This window comes from Megascapheus bottae, chromosome 3, assembly GCF_031878675.1.
Source record: "Megascapheus bottae isolate mThoBot1 chromosome 3, mThoBot2.hap1, whole genome shotgun sequence".
Taxonomy (NCBI): domain Eukaryota; kingdom Metazoa; phylum Chordata; class Mammalia; order Rodentia; family Geomyidae; genus Megascapheus; species Megascapheus bottae.
This window is the reverse complement of record NC_143511.1, coordinates 62,032,369-62,045,830: the sequence shown is the minus strand read 5'-3', so window position 1 is coordinate 62,045,830 and position 13,462 is coordinate 62,032,369. Positions and strand designations below refer to the sequence as shown.

The following is a 13,462-nucleotide window of genomic DNA, read 5'->3' as shown; positions in this document are numbered from 1 at the left end:
AGAAACATAAGTATTTCATGGGGGGGAGGGGTGCAGAAATCACAAAGAAACAAGATAACGCAAATGAGAACCAGAAAAACAACAGAGAACAGAAACAACTCCCCAACACACAATGACCCCAGGTGCTAGAATTATCCACCATAAACTATAAAAATAACAATTATCCAACATAAACTATAAAAAAAATTAACAAAGGGTCAGATGTTTAAAAACTGAAAGAGAATCTTGACATTATGAGCAGGGGCTGCCATTTTTGAGAAACAATCAAATAGAACTAGGAATAGAAGCTACACTTGTTCATTCACATTCAAAGTTGAATGGATAGATTTGAACACAGAAAGAGGAGGAAAAGTTAAGGGGAAAACGGAGACCTCCCGTGAAGGCCTAGATGCCAGCTCCGACCTGCAGCGCTTGAGGTAGTCGATGTTAGAGTAGCGCAGCTTGCCCAGACTCTCCTCCAAGTACTGCCTGAAACTGCGCAGCGACACCTGGATAACATCCACATGGCTCAGCAGCTCCCGGTGTAGTGTGTTGGTGAGAATGACCAGCCTGTGGGGACAGGAGAGAGGGAGATGGGAGGGGTGACCAGCCTGGGAGCTAAGAGAGCTGAGTGATGACCTGAGCTCCGCTAGCATCCTGGGACACACAGTGCCCAGCTGTGGGGCCACCAGAATCACTACCCAGCTTCTCTGGGAAGACTAAAATAGACATTTCAAGTGCCAGTGGGTCTGCCACAGGGTGTCACTCTGGCTCAGAGGTGTGACAGGTCATTCTTTGGTGAAAGAATCTCAGGTCCTGCTGGATTCTTATTTCTCCCTCCAACCCCTGGCAACATGGTTCCCTCACCCATGCTCTCCTCACAGAGGGCCTTACAGATGTTCTCTTTACAACAAAGCCCATCTGAACCCAGCTGCTCCCATATGCCTAGAGGCTGCCAGAGCCCCTCTTTCGACCCAAGGCTCCATTCCACACTCATACATAATGTCTCTGAAACCTCACTCCAAGTTTCTCTCCTTGGAAAACTCTTGCCTTTCTCCATCCCAAGATGGGGTGTCTGTGTTCATGGCAAATTCCCCCTCCTCCAGGAAGTCCTTCCTGATTCATACTGAGGAGAAGTGGTTTTAATCACCATGGACATTTCAGGGTGTTATCATCTGCAAAGAGATTAACTTCTCCTTTGCAAGCATCATCCTGGCTGTATTTCTAGAGCCATCAGTGGGGAGGAGAGGGATTCCCTAGCCCCTTACTTTTGGCTCTTGGTAGCATTCAAGAATATGTGCTCCATGTCGTTGATCTTACGGCGGAAGTACTTGTTCCTCATGACTTGCTCCTCTTGGAACTGGCAGAACATCAGCCTCTCCTTCTTTAATGTCTCGATGACCCCCATGCAGTGGTTGTCCAGCTGCTCTTGATGAAGCAAGAGCTCAGCTGTAAGAGAGTGAGGAGAGCTGGAAGATCCTTTCTTGGATCAGTGCCCGCCCCTTGCCTCTCCCAGGCCAGCTACAGAGAGTCAAGGGGCCCTGCCCTGCCCCTGTTGCTCTCACCGGGCCGGGCTAGGGCTGCGAATGGTCTCTGGTCTCAGAGAGGTTAGCGTGGGTCTAACTCAGGGTCTTGCCACAGTCAGGAAGCTCTGCTGAGCTGGGATATCCCTGCCTATGGCAAAGGGAGCAAAATCAAGGAAACAAAGAGTCCCAGGGGCAAGCTAAGAAAAGGGGATATAGGTATAGGGTGTTGGAGAGTGTGGGAACCTGGGAGATTGGGTTGGGGCTGGGAAGAACAACATGTACAAGGCTGGGCATCTGGATTTATTCCTCCTCATCTGTGGATACCCATGCAAATCTGAAATCCAGCTGGCTTCTAAAGTGGGTAAGGAAGAGAGCAAGAACCTATCACAGGCCTGGAGGGGAAGCAGGAGTTCCCAGATCACCCAAAGGATTCTCCTGTTGTCTTGAGTAGTAGCAGTGCCGTGGCCTCAGCTTTGCCAGAATTCAGCTTCATTTCTCTGGCCTACGTTTTTATGCTGTACATTGAAGCCAGGAAACTGGAGCAGTAACGGACACCAGCCGCCACTCCTCCCCAGAAGCTTCTACTCAGTGCATAGAGTCCTTTTCATTCCTCAGTGCACTGAATAAGCACAGTCTCTAGGTAAGGACAGTAAAGTTCCAAATGTTAGGAAAGTTACCCAGGCTGCGAGCCTAGGGATGCCAGGCCTGGTGTCTGCTTGTACATCCTCCAGTCCTGCAGACCAGAGTTTGGATGGATCACATGGGGGGGTTCTCCACTAGATGCACTATGGGGAAGTGGAGTATGATCAGGAAGAAACAACAATAACAGTGGGTCATGGAAGGATCTTACTAAAATTGTGCCCGACCCAATAATGGAGCCTACCACCTAAGGACGAAATGGCATGTTTTTTTTTTTTTTTAAGTCTGACAAATGATAAGGGAGAAATAATGGCCTCCAGTTTGGGGTGCCATGTATTATACCAAGTGCTCATGATTCTATGATGGCACCTCTAAACTCCTTCTGCAGGTGATGAAAGAGTTAGATGGGGCCAAGTAAGTGGCTTCAGTCATACAGTCAGAGAAACTGAGTCTGGGAGCGCTGATTCCTAAGCTAGAGGCTTGACTCCAGAGTACCTACCATGAAGCTGTGTTTCTGAAACCCAAGACCTATGACAGAATAACACTCTTCATGTCAGCCACTTAACACTCCTTCAAAAACATTTTGCCAGGTACCAGTGGCAAAATTAGGATTATATCAGTTATCCTAGCTACTCAGGAAAGTGAGAACTGAGGATCCTGATTCAAAGCCAGCCTGGGCAAGAAAGTCCATGAGACTCTTATTTCCAGTTAACCACCAGAAAACCAGAAATGGAACTGTGACTCAATGTGGTAGAGTGCTAGCCTTGAGCTGTAAAGCTCAGGGACAGTACCCAGGCCCCACGACTGACCAAAAAATAAAAAATTCTTTTTTAATCTCAACTGTAGATTCTTAGTACTCTTTCTCTGCATGTCAGAGAAGCAGAACATCTCATGCACTTGCGTATATTTCCAAGATGAGGTGATCATATGTTAAGTGTTGAATGAGGCAAACAGAGGCAGCTAACAAAACTAAGGGTATAGGACAACAGGTACTGGAGAGGGTTCTGGAGTCAGGGCGAGCTTTCCTGGGCAGGGTCATACCTGCTCTGACATTATGGATGTCTCTCTCAATATGCTGTAATCTTGGTTCATGCAGGTGCAAACGCAGCTCCAGCTCAGAATCCAGCTCATGGATCTTGGTGGCCACCATAATCCTGGCACTGAGTGCACATTGGTCAAACCATTTCTCAAGATGATCAAAGAAACCAAGTCGAAGTCTGGGGAGAGATAACAGTCAGGGCCTTCTGCCCAAAATCATGACCAAAAAGATAGCTTTTCATATTATTTCCCAAGTAGATGTTCTCTCGTTGTGTGGGTAGACCTAAATTACATTTATCTGGACCACTGCCAGGGGCACACTGGTTGTGATGAATAAACCAAAAGTAGAGGCATTTCTACAGGATGAAGGCCCTGAAAAAGAGCTGATGGGTCAGAAAATACGTATTTGTAGGTTTCACAAATGGGGACAAACTATTTCTAATTTGTATTCTCTTTAGCAATGAGTAATAGTTCATGTTTCTCCATGGTATCACAATACAGGGTCCAGTGTTTTTATTTTACAAAGACTGAGCATATTTTCATGTGTTTAGTTCTGCTTAGTTCTCTCTTCCTGCACAGTTTCCACTGATGCATTTCACCTGTTTCTCTATTATGAGGCTGGTTCGTCTTTAAAAACAAAACAACAACAAAAAAGAACCAAATATAAAGATAGTATAAAGCTATAGCAATCACGAGTGTGGAATAGTTAGAAAAAATAATGCAGGACAAAGCCAGTGCAGAGGAGGAGAGGAGAGTTTCTCACTAAATACCCAGAAGTTTGTTGTCTTGCCTGGGATACAGATTAAGCCAGGCCAGCTTGGGCAACATTGCAAGACCCTGTCTTAAAACAGTAACAGAAACACACTAACAAAACTCATGAGAAATATCTTTATTCTTCATTGTTCTTTTCCTATTTTCTACAATGAATGTGAAAAATACCATGCATGATATATTCATACCTATGGTTTGTATCTAGAGCATTTTCCAAAAATAACTGAAATAGGACATGTATTAGGAAATAGAACTAAAGATCATGTGACAGGAAAAAAGTGGTTCTATGTATAATGCGCCTAAGCCAACAGAGCACCCTTAAGTGAATCGTAAAGTCAGTCCCACTGAATTTATCTGTGTCTGCAAGTCATTTTTGGATACTTGCTATTTTTTTTTTGCCAGTCCTGGGCCTTGAGCTCAGGGCCTGAGCACTGTCCTTCAACTTTTTCAAGGCTAGAACACTACCACTTGAGCCACAGCACTACTTCTGGCTTTTTTTTTTCTTCTATTTATGTGGTACCAAGGACTCCAACCTGGGTCTTTGTGCATGCTAGGCAAGCACTGTGCCACTAGGCCAACCTCCTGGCCCTATTTGTTATTTTTTTATTGTGTTTCTCACCCTACCCTCCCTCATTTAGCCTACCTTTTTAAACCTATCCAGCTTAAACTAATGTTTGGTTGAATCTCCTGGTGAATAAAATTCAGAGCAAGAGAATGATGATACAAAGGTTTTCTACTTACTGTTTCTTAATTTTTAAAATAAGCTCCGATGGAACTATCACATGCTCTGTGAACTTGGTGGTGAAAGCGGTGCTGAAGTACGTGGCTGGGTGGGAGGAATGGAGCTTCTTGAGTTTCTTCTCTTCTTTTTCCAGGGATATGTAGACAAAATAAGTGGCCCCACTGGAGGTTGTGAAGGAGTCCAAGTCTTCCTCAGGTCTCTCATCCTTAGTCTCTTTCTTGATTTCAGCCTATACAGGTAACAAGGCTGGGAGTCAACATCTTCTTATATGTACCATCACTTGGTAACACAGATTATAAACCTGTGAGCCAAATTTCCTCTGTTACACACACACACACACACACACACACACACACACACACACAGTTTTTATTTTAGTTTGTGATGCTAATGATTGAATCCAGGGCCTTTTGTCTGCTAGGAAAAACACTGATATGTATCCTGAGCCCCATAATGCTTTTGATGTTCCACATAAATATTTGGGTTCCTGATTTCTTTCTTTCTTTTTTTTGTTGGTCCTAAGGTTTGAATTCAGGCCCTGGGTGCTGTCCGTGAGTCTCTTTGTGCTCATGGCTAGCCCTACTCCATCACTTGACTCACAGCACCACTTCTGGTGTTTTCTAAGTAATTTATTGGAGACTTTTTCTGCCTGGGCTGGCTTCTAATCGTGATTCTCAGATCTCAGCCTCCTGAGTTGCTAGAATTGCAGGCATGAACCACTGGTACTCAGCTCCCAGTTTCTTTTAAAACAGGAAAGCATATGCCAATGGTTTCCTCATTTGCAATAATTAGTACACACCTAGGACTCTCCTACCAGAGGATTATAATAGCACAAAACCTAGATACAGAAGGCCATATAGGATGAGGCTAAATGAAGGGATCTCCAGGATATGGAAACAAGAGCTTTATCTTGTGTAATTGTTGTTCTTAATGTACTATGTTAATATCATATTGTTACAGTATCTGCCTTTGCTACCTGGCATATTGTATATACATTTATTTGTTTATTTGAAATAGGAAAGCAAAGGAGGGAAAGCAAGATGATTGGGAGGGGGTGGGGGGAATCGGAAAAAAAAAGAAAACATATGCCAGTTCTGATCCTTTACTCTCCTCATTTGTCATTTTTCACGTAGCTTCTGGTCCTTTTCTCTAACATATCTGTGGACATCTGAGTTTGGGATTCCTGTTCAAAAAGAAGTTTCATATACCCACTTCCTACAGTGACAGACGAAAATGAGTCTTTTGCCATTCTGCCATTATGGACTTGAAGTTATGGTTTTGTGGATTTTGAGTGTATTTTAAGGATAAGATCTAGTCATAGGAGTCATTGCCTAGCAAGCATTCAATGTTTTGTCTGCATCTTTTGTGTTACAGAAATAGTAAGCAGAAAGAGAGGTGAACAGACAGGGCTGAAGCAGGAGAGGCTGAGTTGATCTGTCCAATACAGAACTGAGAAAGGGAGACAGACCCCCAGAGGCGAATGCAGAAAGTCCTGTAGATGAGGGGTTTATTTTTTGTTCATGTCTGTACTCCTACTTAGGAGGCTGAGATCTGAGGATAGTGGTTTGAAACCAACCCTGGGTAGGGAAGTCCATGAGACGCTTACCTTCAGTTAACCAACTACCAGGAAACCAGAAGTGGAGCATTAGCTTTGAGCAAAAAAGTTGAAGGATAGAGCCCGGGCCCTGAGTACAAGCTCCATAACCAAAAACCAAAAACAAAAACAAATAACGACAACAACAAACCCTAGCTTAAATGAGATATACGCAGAGAAGAAACATAGCAATGTTTTTCTGTATTTCAGAATGAACTAGTTACTGGCTTACCTCAACTACAGATAAACTCTCAAGCTCTACAGTTGCTTCCTCTTTCACGTCTTCCTTTATTTCTTCCTCCTCTTTTTCTTCCTCCTCTTCTTTCTCTTCTTCCTCCTCTTCTTCTTCCTCTTCCTCCTCTTTCTCTTCTTCCTCCTCCTTCTCTTTCTCTTCTTCCTCCTCTTTCTCTTTTTCCTCCTTCTCTTTCTCTTCTTCCTCCTCTTTCTCTTTTTCCTCCTCCTCTTTCTCTTTTTCCTCCTCCTCTTTCTCTTTTTCCTCCTCTTCTTTCTCTTTTTCCTCCTTCTCTTTCTCTTCTTCCTCCTCTTTCTCTTTTTCCTCCTTCTCTTTCTCTTCTTCCCCTTCCTCTTTCTTTTCTTCCTCTTCCTTCTCTTCTTCCTCTTCCTTCTCTTTCTCATCCTCCTCCTCCCTTTTCTCTTCCTCCTCCTTGTCTTCCTCCTTCTCCTTCTCTTCTTGAATTCTCATATGTTCCTGGTTCAAGGATGGCTCCGAAGAGGACTCTCCTTCAGCCTTCATTTCTTCTGATTCGTGCATAGAGCTTTCTCTGGGCTCATCTGCCTGGTCACTCTGTGGCGACTTGAAGCGATGGCTTAGTAGCTCTTCCATTGTCCAGAACTCTTGACCGTTTTCTTCTGTTTCTTTTGCTGGTTTCGCAGAATCCATCTGTCCTCGTAGGTGGTCTAAAGCAATGGCCATATCTGCTTTCACCTTTCGTTTTTTCTTTTTGTTTTTCTGCAGCAAATTAGTTTCCAGTTCATCTGTTGGTGATCAACATCAAAGCACAAGAAGGCCTGGAATGAGCCCTCAATACAGAGTAATAAAGCCAGACATTTTGATTTCAATTGCCAAGGTATTACCTGGTTTCCTGGATATGAAAATGACTTCTCCAGTCAAGTTCTACAAGGAAAAATCCTGAGTTACTGAAACAGCAGTATCAATTTTCTCCAGAGTTCCCCTTGTAAGGGAATTCACTTGTCTTTTAAGTGAAATAAGACCCTTCCCTCCTTTCCCTCTCCATTTTCTGGGCTATAACCGGCTTCATTCATTGAGGGCAATCAGAGTGTTACCATGCCTGGAAACTAATTTCCCCAAATAACCAAACAGGCTATCCTTGCACCCACTAGGCAGTAATGCATTAAAAACTCATTTGGGGCAGGACTGGTGATTCACATCTGTGATTCTAGCTACTCAGGAGGCTGAGATCTGAAGGTCAAGGTTTAAAGCCAGCCTGGGCAGGAAAGTCCCTGAGACTCTTATCTCCGATTGATCACAGAAATAGCCCGAAGTGGCACTGTGGGTCAAAGTGGTCAATTGCTAGCCTTGAGCATAAAAGCTCAGAAATAGCGTCTGAGCTCTCTATAATCTTATAGTTTGATTCCTAATTCAATGCAGATGTTCTGGAAGCACGTATCAGCAAACTGAATTGGCACCCCCTCTGAGTGGAGATATTCTCAGCGATGGAACTGGGTATTCCTATGTGTAGGAAATAAGTGTCCAAGTTCACAGTCAATCCGAAGCATTTTCACTCTGACCAGGAAGGATGAATTTGTGTGCGCCCGGCCCTATTGTAGGATCAAATCCATGCATTCCAAGAATTCATGTGCTTACCTAGAGAGTGTTTATTGTGTCTGAATTCTATGGGAGACTTTGTGCTTAAGGGCAATTAAAATTGCATAGTAATAATAAACACATTCTCCCTGGGTGTTCTGATATTTGATGGCAGCCAGGAACAAGCAAATTTAGAGATGAGAGAGGTTGGCAGGGAAGGTAAAACAACACCCCAGGTAGAGAAGGAAGGAGGATTCTTGTCTCTGCTAGTAAGCTAGATGTGTGGGTGAGAGTGTGGAGATGTATGGAGACAGACTGGGGGCATGTGGAGGAAGAAAGATGAGTTTTCTGAACCAAGCAGAGTGAAGGTGAGAAGCAGAGCACATGTAGCTTCTGTGGTCACTGGTGAGAAAGGTGATTTCGATTTGCTATGGTTGCAGATTTGGTGAGGGACAATGGAACAGATCATGTTTGAACATTCAGAGCTCAATGAAAGGAGAATTAGGCAACAGAGGTGGGGGTGATGAGAACTCAACGTATCACAAAAAAAGAGTCCCTCATTGTAAGTTCATTCAAGCCCAGAGCCTATCAACTCCTTTTAAACTGAAAAAAGATAGCCTTTTTCAGCCTCCTTCTGCTTGATATCCTGGCATGGATTTGTACTCCGAAGTTGAGGCACATCAGATGGGAAGCCATCTTCTCCCCTTTCGTACTTCCTGAGTGGCTGAAGGAATCCCATCCTCCCCCTACCTGTTGAAAGACTTCACGAACGAAGAAATATTGACTGAGTTTGTAGCTATAGTTGTTGAGTTCTCTCAGAAGGATCACTGGATACTCCGTTACCTCCTTTGTCAGGAAGATATGAAAATTCTCAAATCTTGGAGAGCGAGAGCGAGGGGGGGGGGAAGAGGAGAGAGGTGAGTCCACTGCCTAAGGGAAGGCTCAGCTGAATGTGGGAGACCCCACTCAGAAACTCTGCTCTGATCCCACCCTCGGACAATGCCTATTGTTGTCCCTTTTTATAGAAACAGTCCTAGCTTTGTTTTACTATTTTTCTGAAGAAGTACCTGCTCCCTAAAAAAAATCCAGAAAGCACACAGATTTTTTTTTTTTGGCTTGTAATTTGAGCTCTTTTTCTCTTGTCCACACTTCTAACCTTGTCCTTAAACTTTACCTCCGTTATCCCAACAAATCCTCAAACATCTTAAAGCACAGGATTTTTATCTGCTTCTCCAACAAGGAGACCAAGGTTTAAGGGGTTCCTTACTTACCCAAAGTTAACTTCTGGTTCTAAGTATTACAGTCAGTCGTAGTGCAATTCCATTTCTGTGAATGATCCTTATAGAATTACTTGTACAGAGTCAGGTACAAAGAAGTTCACAGAGAACTATAATACTATTCTAAGAAGTTGGAACCAATTGAAAAAGAGCTTAATGAATGGAGAGATGGTTAAATAATGATGATATCTGTATTATAAATTTTACATGGTTACATATTGAAATATATCTGTAGGTTATGGAACAAATTGCATGTTACATGTTTTATAGATATATGATATACATATTTATATATATATTTGTATATGTCTACACATACCTATAAAAAGAATCCACTGGGCAGGAATGAAAAAAATCTCTGTTTGTAGTGGCTAACATTTTTGCCCTTTTAACTACATGGTTAAATAGTTAAAAGGGGAGCCCAAGTTTTTAAACTTTCAAACCACATTGCCCTGAAATTTTCTCCACCAATTTTGCAACATTTTTCCCGGAAGGTTCTGTGCCAGCCCAAGTAGAGTTGCAAAGCCCCATTCTATTGTCCAGTGTTAATCTTAAGCTTGCTTGGGCATACCCTGGGCTCCTATGCAGGTAACCTTGCATGTGAATCCAGGCCATCCCTTGTCTTCTGGGGTCTGAGCAGCCTACCTGCATTGTATGTTCTTTAGAAAATGTTTGGCCTTTTCCAAGTGTAGTCTCAGTGCTTCTTCATGGCTTTGCTGCCTCAGTTGATCCAAGAGCTTATCCAGTTGGGCCTCTAGACTCTTAATGGACACCCAGAAAACAAGAGGAAGAAGAGCTCTTACAGTATGTGCAATATACAGAGCCCTTGCCCCTGAACCTGAGGCAGGCCTCGGACTTCCTCGAGTGTGCACCAAATCTGTAACTGCTTCCCCTCCGCAGTTACAGGCTCTGGAGTCTTCTCTGTTTCTGGAATATTCTTTCCTGTCTTTTTTATTAACAGAGCTCAGATGGGACTTTTCATGGACATGTCCCTCACGCCCTTACACCTGACAGGTCAGACCTGTATTACACATACATGCCTGAGGCACCTGCTCCTGCTGTCCTGATTCTCAGAGAGTTCAGACTGTGATGGGCATCACTGTCAATGCTGGAGCCCCAGCTACCAGCATTGAAGCCCCCACCAGCACAGGCTGAACCCTCTAGCCTGCCTGCTATGTGTGGGTCAGGCCAGTTTCTCCTGAAAAATCACATCTGAAAAGTTACCCTTTGGTCTTCAATTAGTCTTTACTTCCTCAAGAAGCCTGCTTCAGTCCCACTTGAGCAATGGGAACTTACTTGCATGGCCTGTGTACCTCGCCCATCAAAACATTTGTATTTCCCGTGAGGCTGATCACATTACTCTCCTTTTCTTTGAACACTAAGAACAACAACAACAATAAAAAAAAACCCCACTGTCCTTGTACAGTAGTAAAGTGATTCATGAAACCATGATCTGATCAACTTCTTATTTTAGCCACCCAGAACACTTTCTATTTAGTCTGTCTGCTTCCTGTCTATTTGTCTCTCTCATGTGCACTCACAGACAGCTTTGGTTCCAAAACATAGATATATGGCTGGGCATGGTGGTATGTGCCTGTTAGAAGGCTGAGGGCAGCTGGAGTAATAAAGCAAGTTCCTAAGCTAGCAGCCTGAGCTACAGCTGTTTTACCAGAAAGCAAAACCAAATACAAGAAAAAGCCTCCAGCTGTGACCTAGCTCAAGATGTTTTTCTGCTACTCCCATGATCAAGGCAAGTCTTAAGTTTTCCCATCTATACTGGTTTCATAATTTTAAGTATTTACATTTGGGTGTAGGATCTATTTGAAGGTTTTGATGTGTTGGTACCTGAATGATGGCTCTGTTCACAGGCGTGGGCTGGGAAGCCAGCAACCTGAATGTTATCCACCCCTCATCCCTCCTGAACTTTGCCTGAGGCTGAGGTACCTGGCTCTCCAGGTTATTTTTCTGTCGATGTTTCTCCAGCCTTTTCTCAAGCTCCACCTCCTGCACCTGCAGCATGCTCTGATGTGTCTCCCACAGCTCTGCAGCCTCCTTGAAGTATCTGTACAGTTCAGTGCTCTGCCACTCTGTCTGCTTGGCCAGGGTCTCAAAGGAGCTCTGCAATCCAGAAAAGGGGCTTTGAGGGCTGACTGGCTCAGGCCAACAGGAGGGCCCAACACTGGGATAGAGGTTACTGCCTAGGCAGCATCCCTCCAAGTCAGCTCTGGGCCACACGAGCATCTGACCCTCCCTCTGTGGCACTGCATGGCATTGCATACCATATTCCTCTTGGCCTGGACATCAGGACATTTCCTACTAGAGAGGTCCGTCAAGGGATAACACTCATTTACTGTCAAATCTTCATGTACCTCTTCTCCTTTTAAAATCATATTCTGATTCTTGGTCAGGTGCTGGTAAAACTAGACTTCACACTAAATTTGGCCTTCTGCTGAGGGGTGTGTGTGTGTGTGTGTGTGTGTGTGTGTGTGTGTGTGTGTGTGATTAATTAGAGATAAAGAGTCTCACAGACTTTGCTGGCTGACTGGCTTCACATCACAATCCTCAGATTTCAGCCTCCTGTGTAGCTAGGATGACTGGCGACTTACTCCACCTATTTTTTGTTTGGCTCTTTCTCATATGAAACGAATATGAAATTGAAATTCCAGTGTCCCTCAATGAAGTTACCAGAACATAGCCACACCCTTCATTTCTGCAGTGTCTTGGACTATGGGACTGACATGTTGTAACGAGTACCTGGTGGCCTATACAGCTAAGATGGCCATTATCTGGCCCATCACAGAAAAGCAAGTGCTGATTCAGGCTCAGGATTATAAACCTTTTGGGGCTGGAGCTTCTTGCTCCTCCATCCCCTTAGCACTAGGCCAGTGAGAGCTCAGGGGCACTCCGAGCCTCGGTTCCTTCTCCTGGAGTCTGGGTAACACTTGTGTCTGGTGGCTTTGAGGAGCTGGTGAGGGCTAAAGAGAGGATACATGAGGGATATGCAAGCTAGAGGAGCCCAGAACAAAACAAAACAAAACTCTGTTTTCCCTTCCACCCAGCACCCCAGCTATGCTCTCCACCTCAAGAGTCCCATCAAACATGCACACACATCCAGCAGCTCCAGCTCCTTCTCCACCTTCCTCTGCAGCACTCCCACCATCTGGAAGAAGGTCGGGTTCACCAGGTTCTCTGCTTCCTCCTCGCTGAAGGCCTTCCAGTCCAGAAGCTGCCTCTGCGGGGAGAGCAAGGCCAGGCCTGGCTAAGCGCTAGGCACACGACTACCCAAGTATCCATCACCTCAGGGCGAGTGGCAGTGTAAAGCTCGCTGGTGGACAGTCCCAGAAACAGAAAAAAGGACCCCAGGGCTCAGGCATGCTTCAAATTGACCAGACTTTCATGGGATTTTCATCTAGAAACTTTTACTAATGGGGCAAACAAGGGACTGTTTTGACTAAATTATCCCCCTGCTCTAGAAAACCTGTCCCTATCCTGGAGGGTGCTGGGAGGAAACTCACTGGCTCATCCCGTCACAAGGGTGTCAGGTAAGGAAACGAGAACCGTGGCACTAGACTGCGGGGATAGCACTCTGTATAAAAAGGGTATCCTATAACCTTCCATTAATTAATTATATGGGACAGTCAAGGGTGAAGTAGCAGCCAGAGATTATACAACTCCATCTCCTAGGAGCTTCCTGGAGGAAGTGATGCTGTACTAAGCCCCTGAGGGATGAAAAGACAGCTGAGAAAGGACAGGCAAAGAGAGCCAGAATGCCTATGGGCCTGTGAGTTCCCAAGCCCCAGAAAGAAGGAAGAAAAGCTTACAGGCTAAAGAGCACAGAAGAGGGCCCCTCCTCCCAGGCCTGTAGGGAGGGGTGCTCACCTTGCATTCCTGCACACGCGCCAGGCACTCCTGCCACGTGGTCTCATACAGAAAGCGGATCCTCATTATGGACTCTATGAGATAGGAGTCTTCAAGGGCAGAAAATAAGTTAGCTGCTCTTCCAGGAGGAAGGGGAGAGTGAGAAAGAAAAGAGTCCCCAAAGCACAGTGTCTGCATGGTAAAGGCTGGTCAGTCCAGATTCTTACTGAGGGCTGGTATCTCCTATCTCAC

The 13,462-nt window shown here is 44.7% G+C and overlaps 1 protein-coding gene across 1 annotated transcript in view; it reads right to left on the bottom strand.

The window, feature by feature from the left end:
- Ccdc180 (coiled-coil domain containing 180) overlaps window positions 1–13,462 on the bottom strand; it is a 48,360-nt gene that overhangs the window by 20,568 nt on the left and 14,330 nt on the right. The window contains exons 12-22 of the mRNA XM_090330286.1: window positions 13,232–13,320; window positions 12,462–12,584; window positions 11,297–11,470; window positions 9,998–10,113; window positions 8,826–8,952; window positions 7,385–7,424; window positions 6,522–7,285; window positions 4,695–4,924; window positions 3,186–3,361; window positions 1,248–1,428; window positions 403–549 (exon numbers count right to left, since the gene is read on the bottom strand). Of these exons, the coding sequence (XP_090186412.1) occupies window positions 403–549; window positions 1,248–1,428; window positions 3,186–3,361; window positions 4,695–4,924; window positions 6,522–7,285; window positions 7,385–7,424; window positions 8,826–8,952; window positions 9,998–10,113; window positions 11,297–11,470; window positions 12,462–12,584; window positions 13,232–13,320 (2,167 nt within the window). The remainder of the gene's footprint in view (window positions 1–402; window positions 550–1,247; window positions 1,429–3,185; window positions 3,362–4,694; window positions 4,925–6,521; window positions 7,286–7,384; window positions 7,425–8,825; window positions 8,953–9,997; window positions 10,114–11,296; window positions 11,471–12,461; window positions 12,585–13,231; window positions 13,321–13,462) is intronic.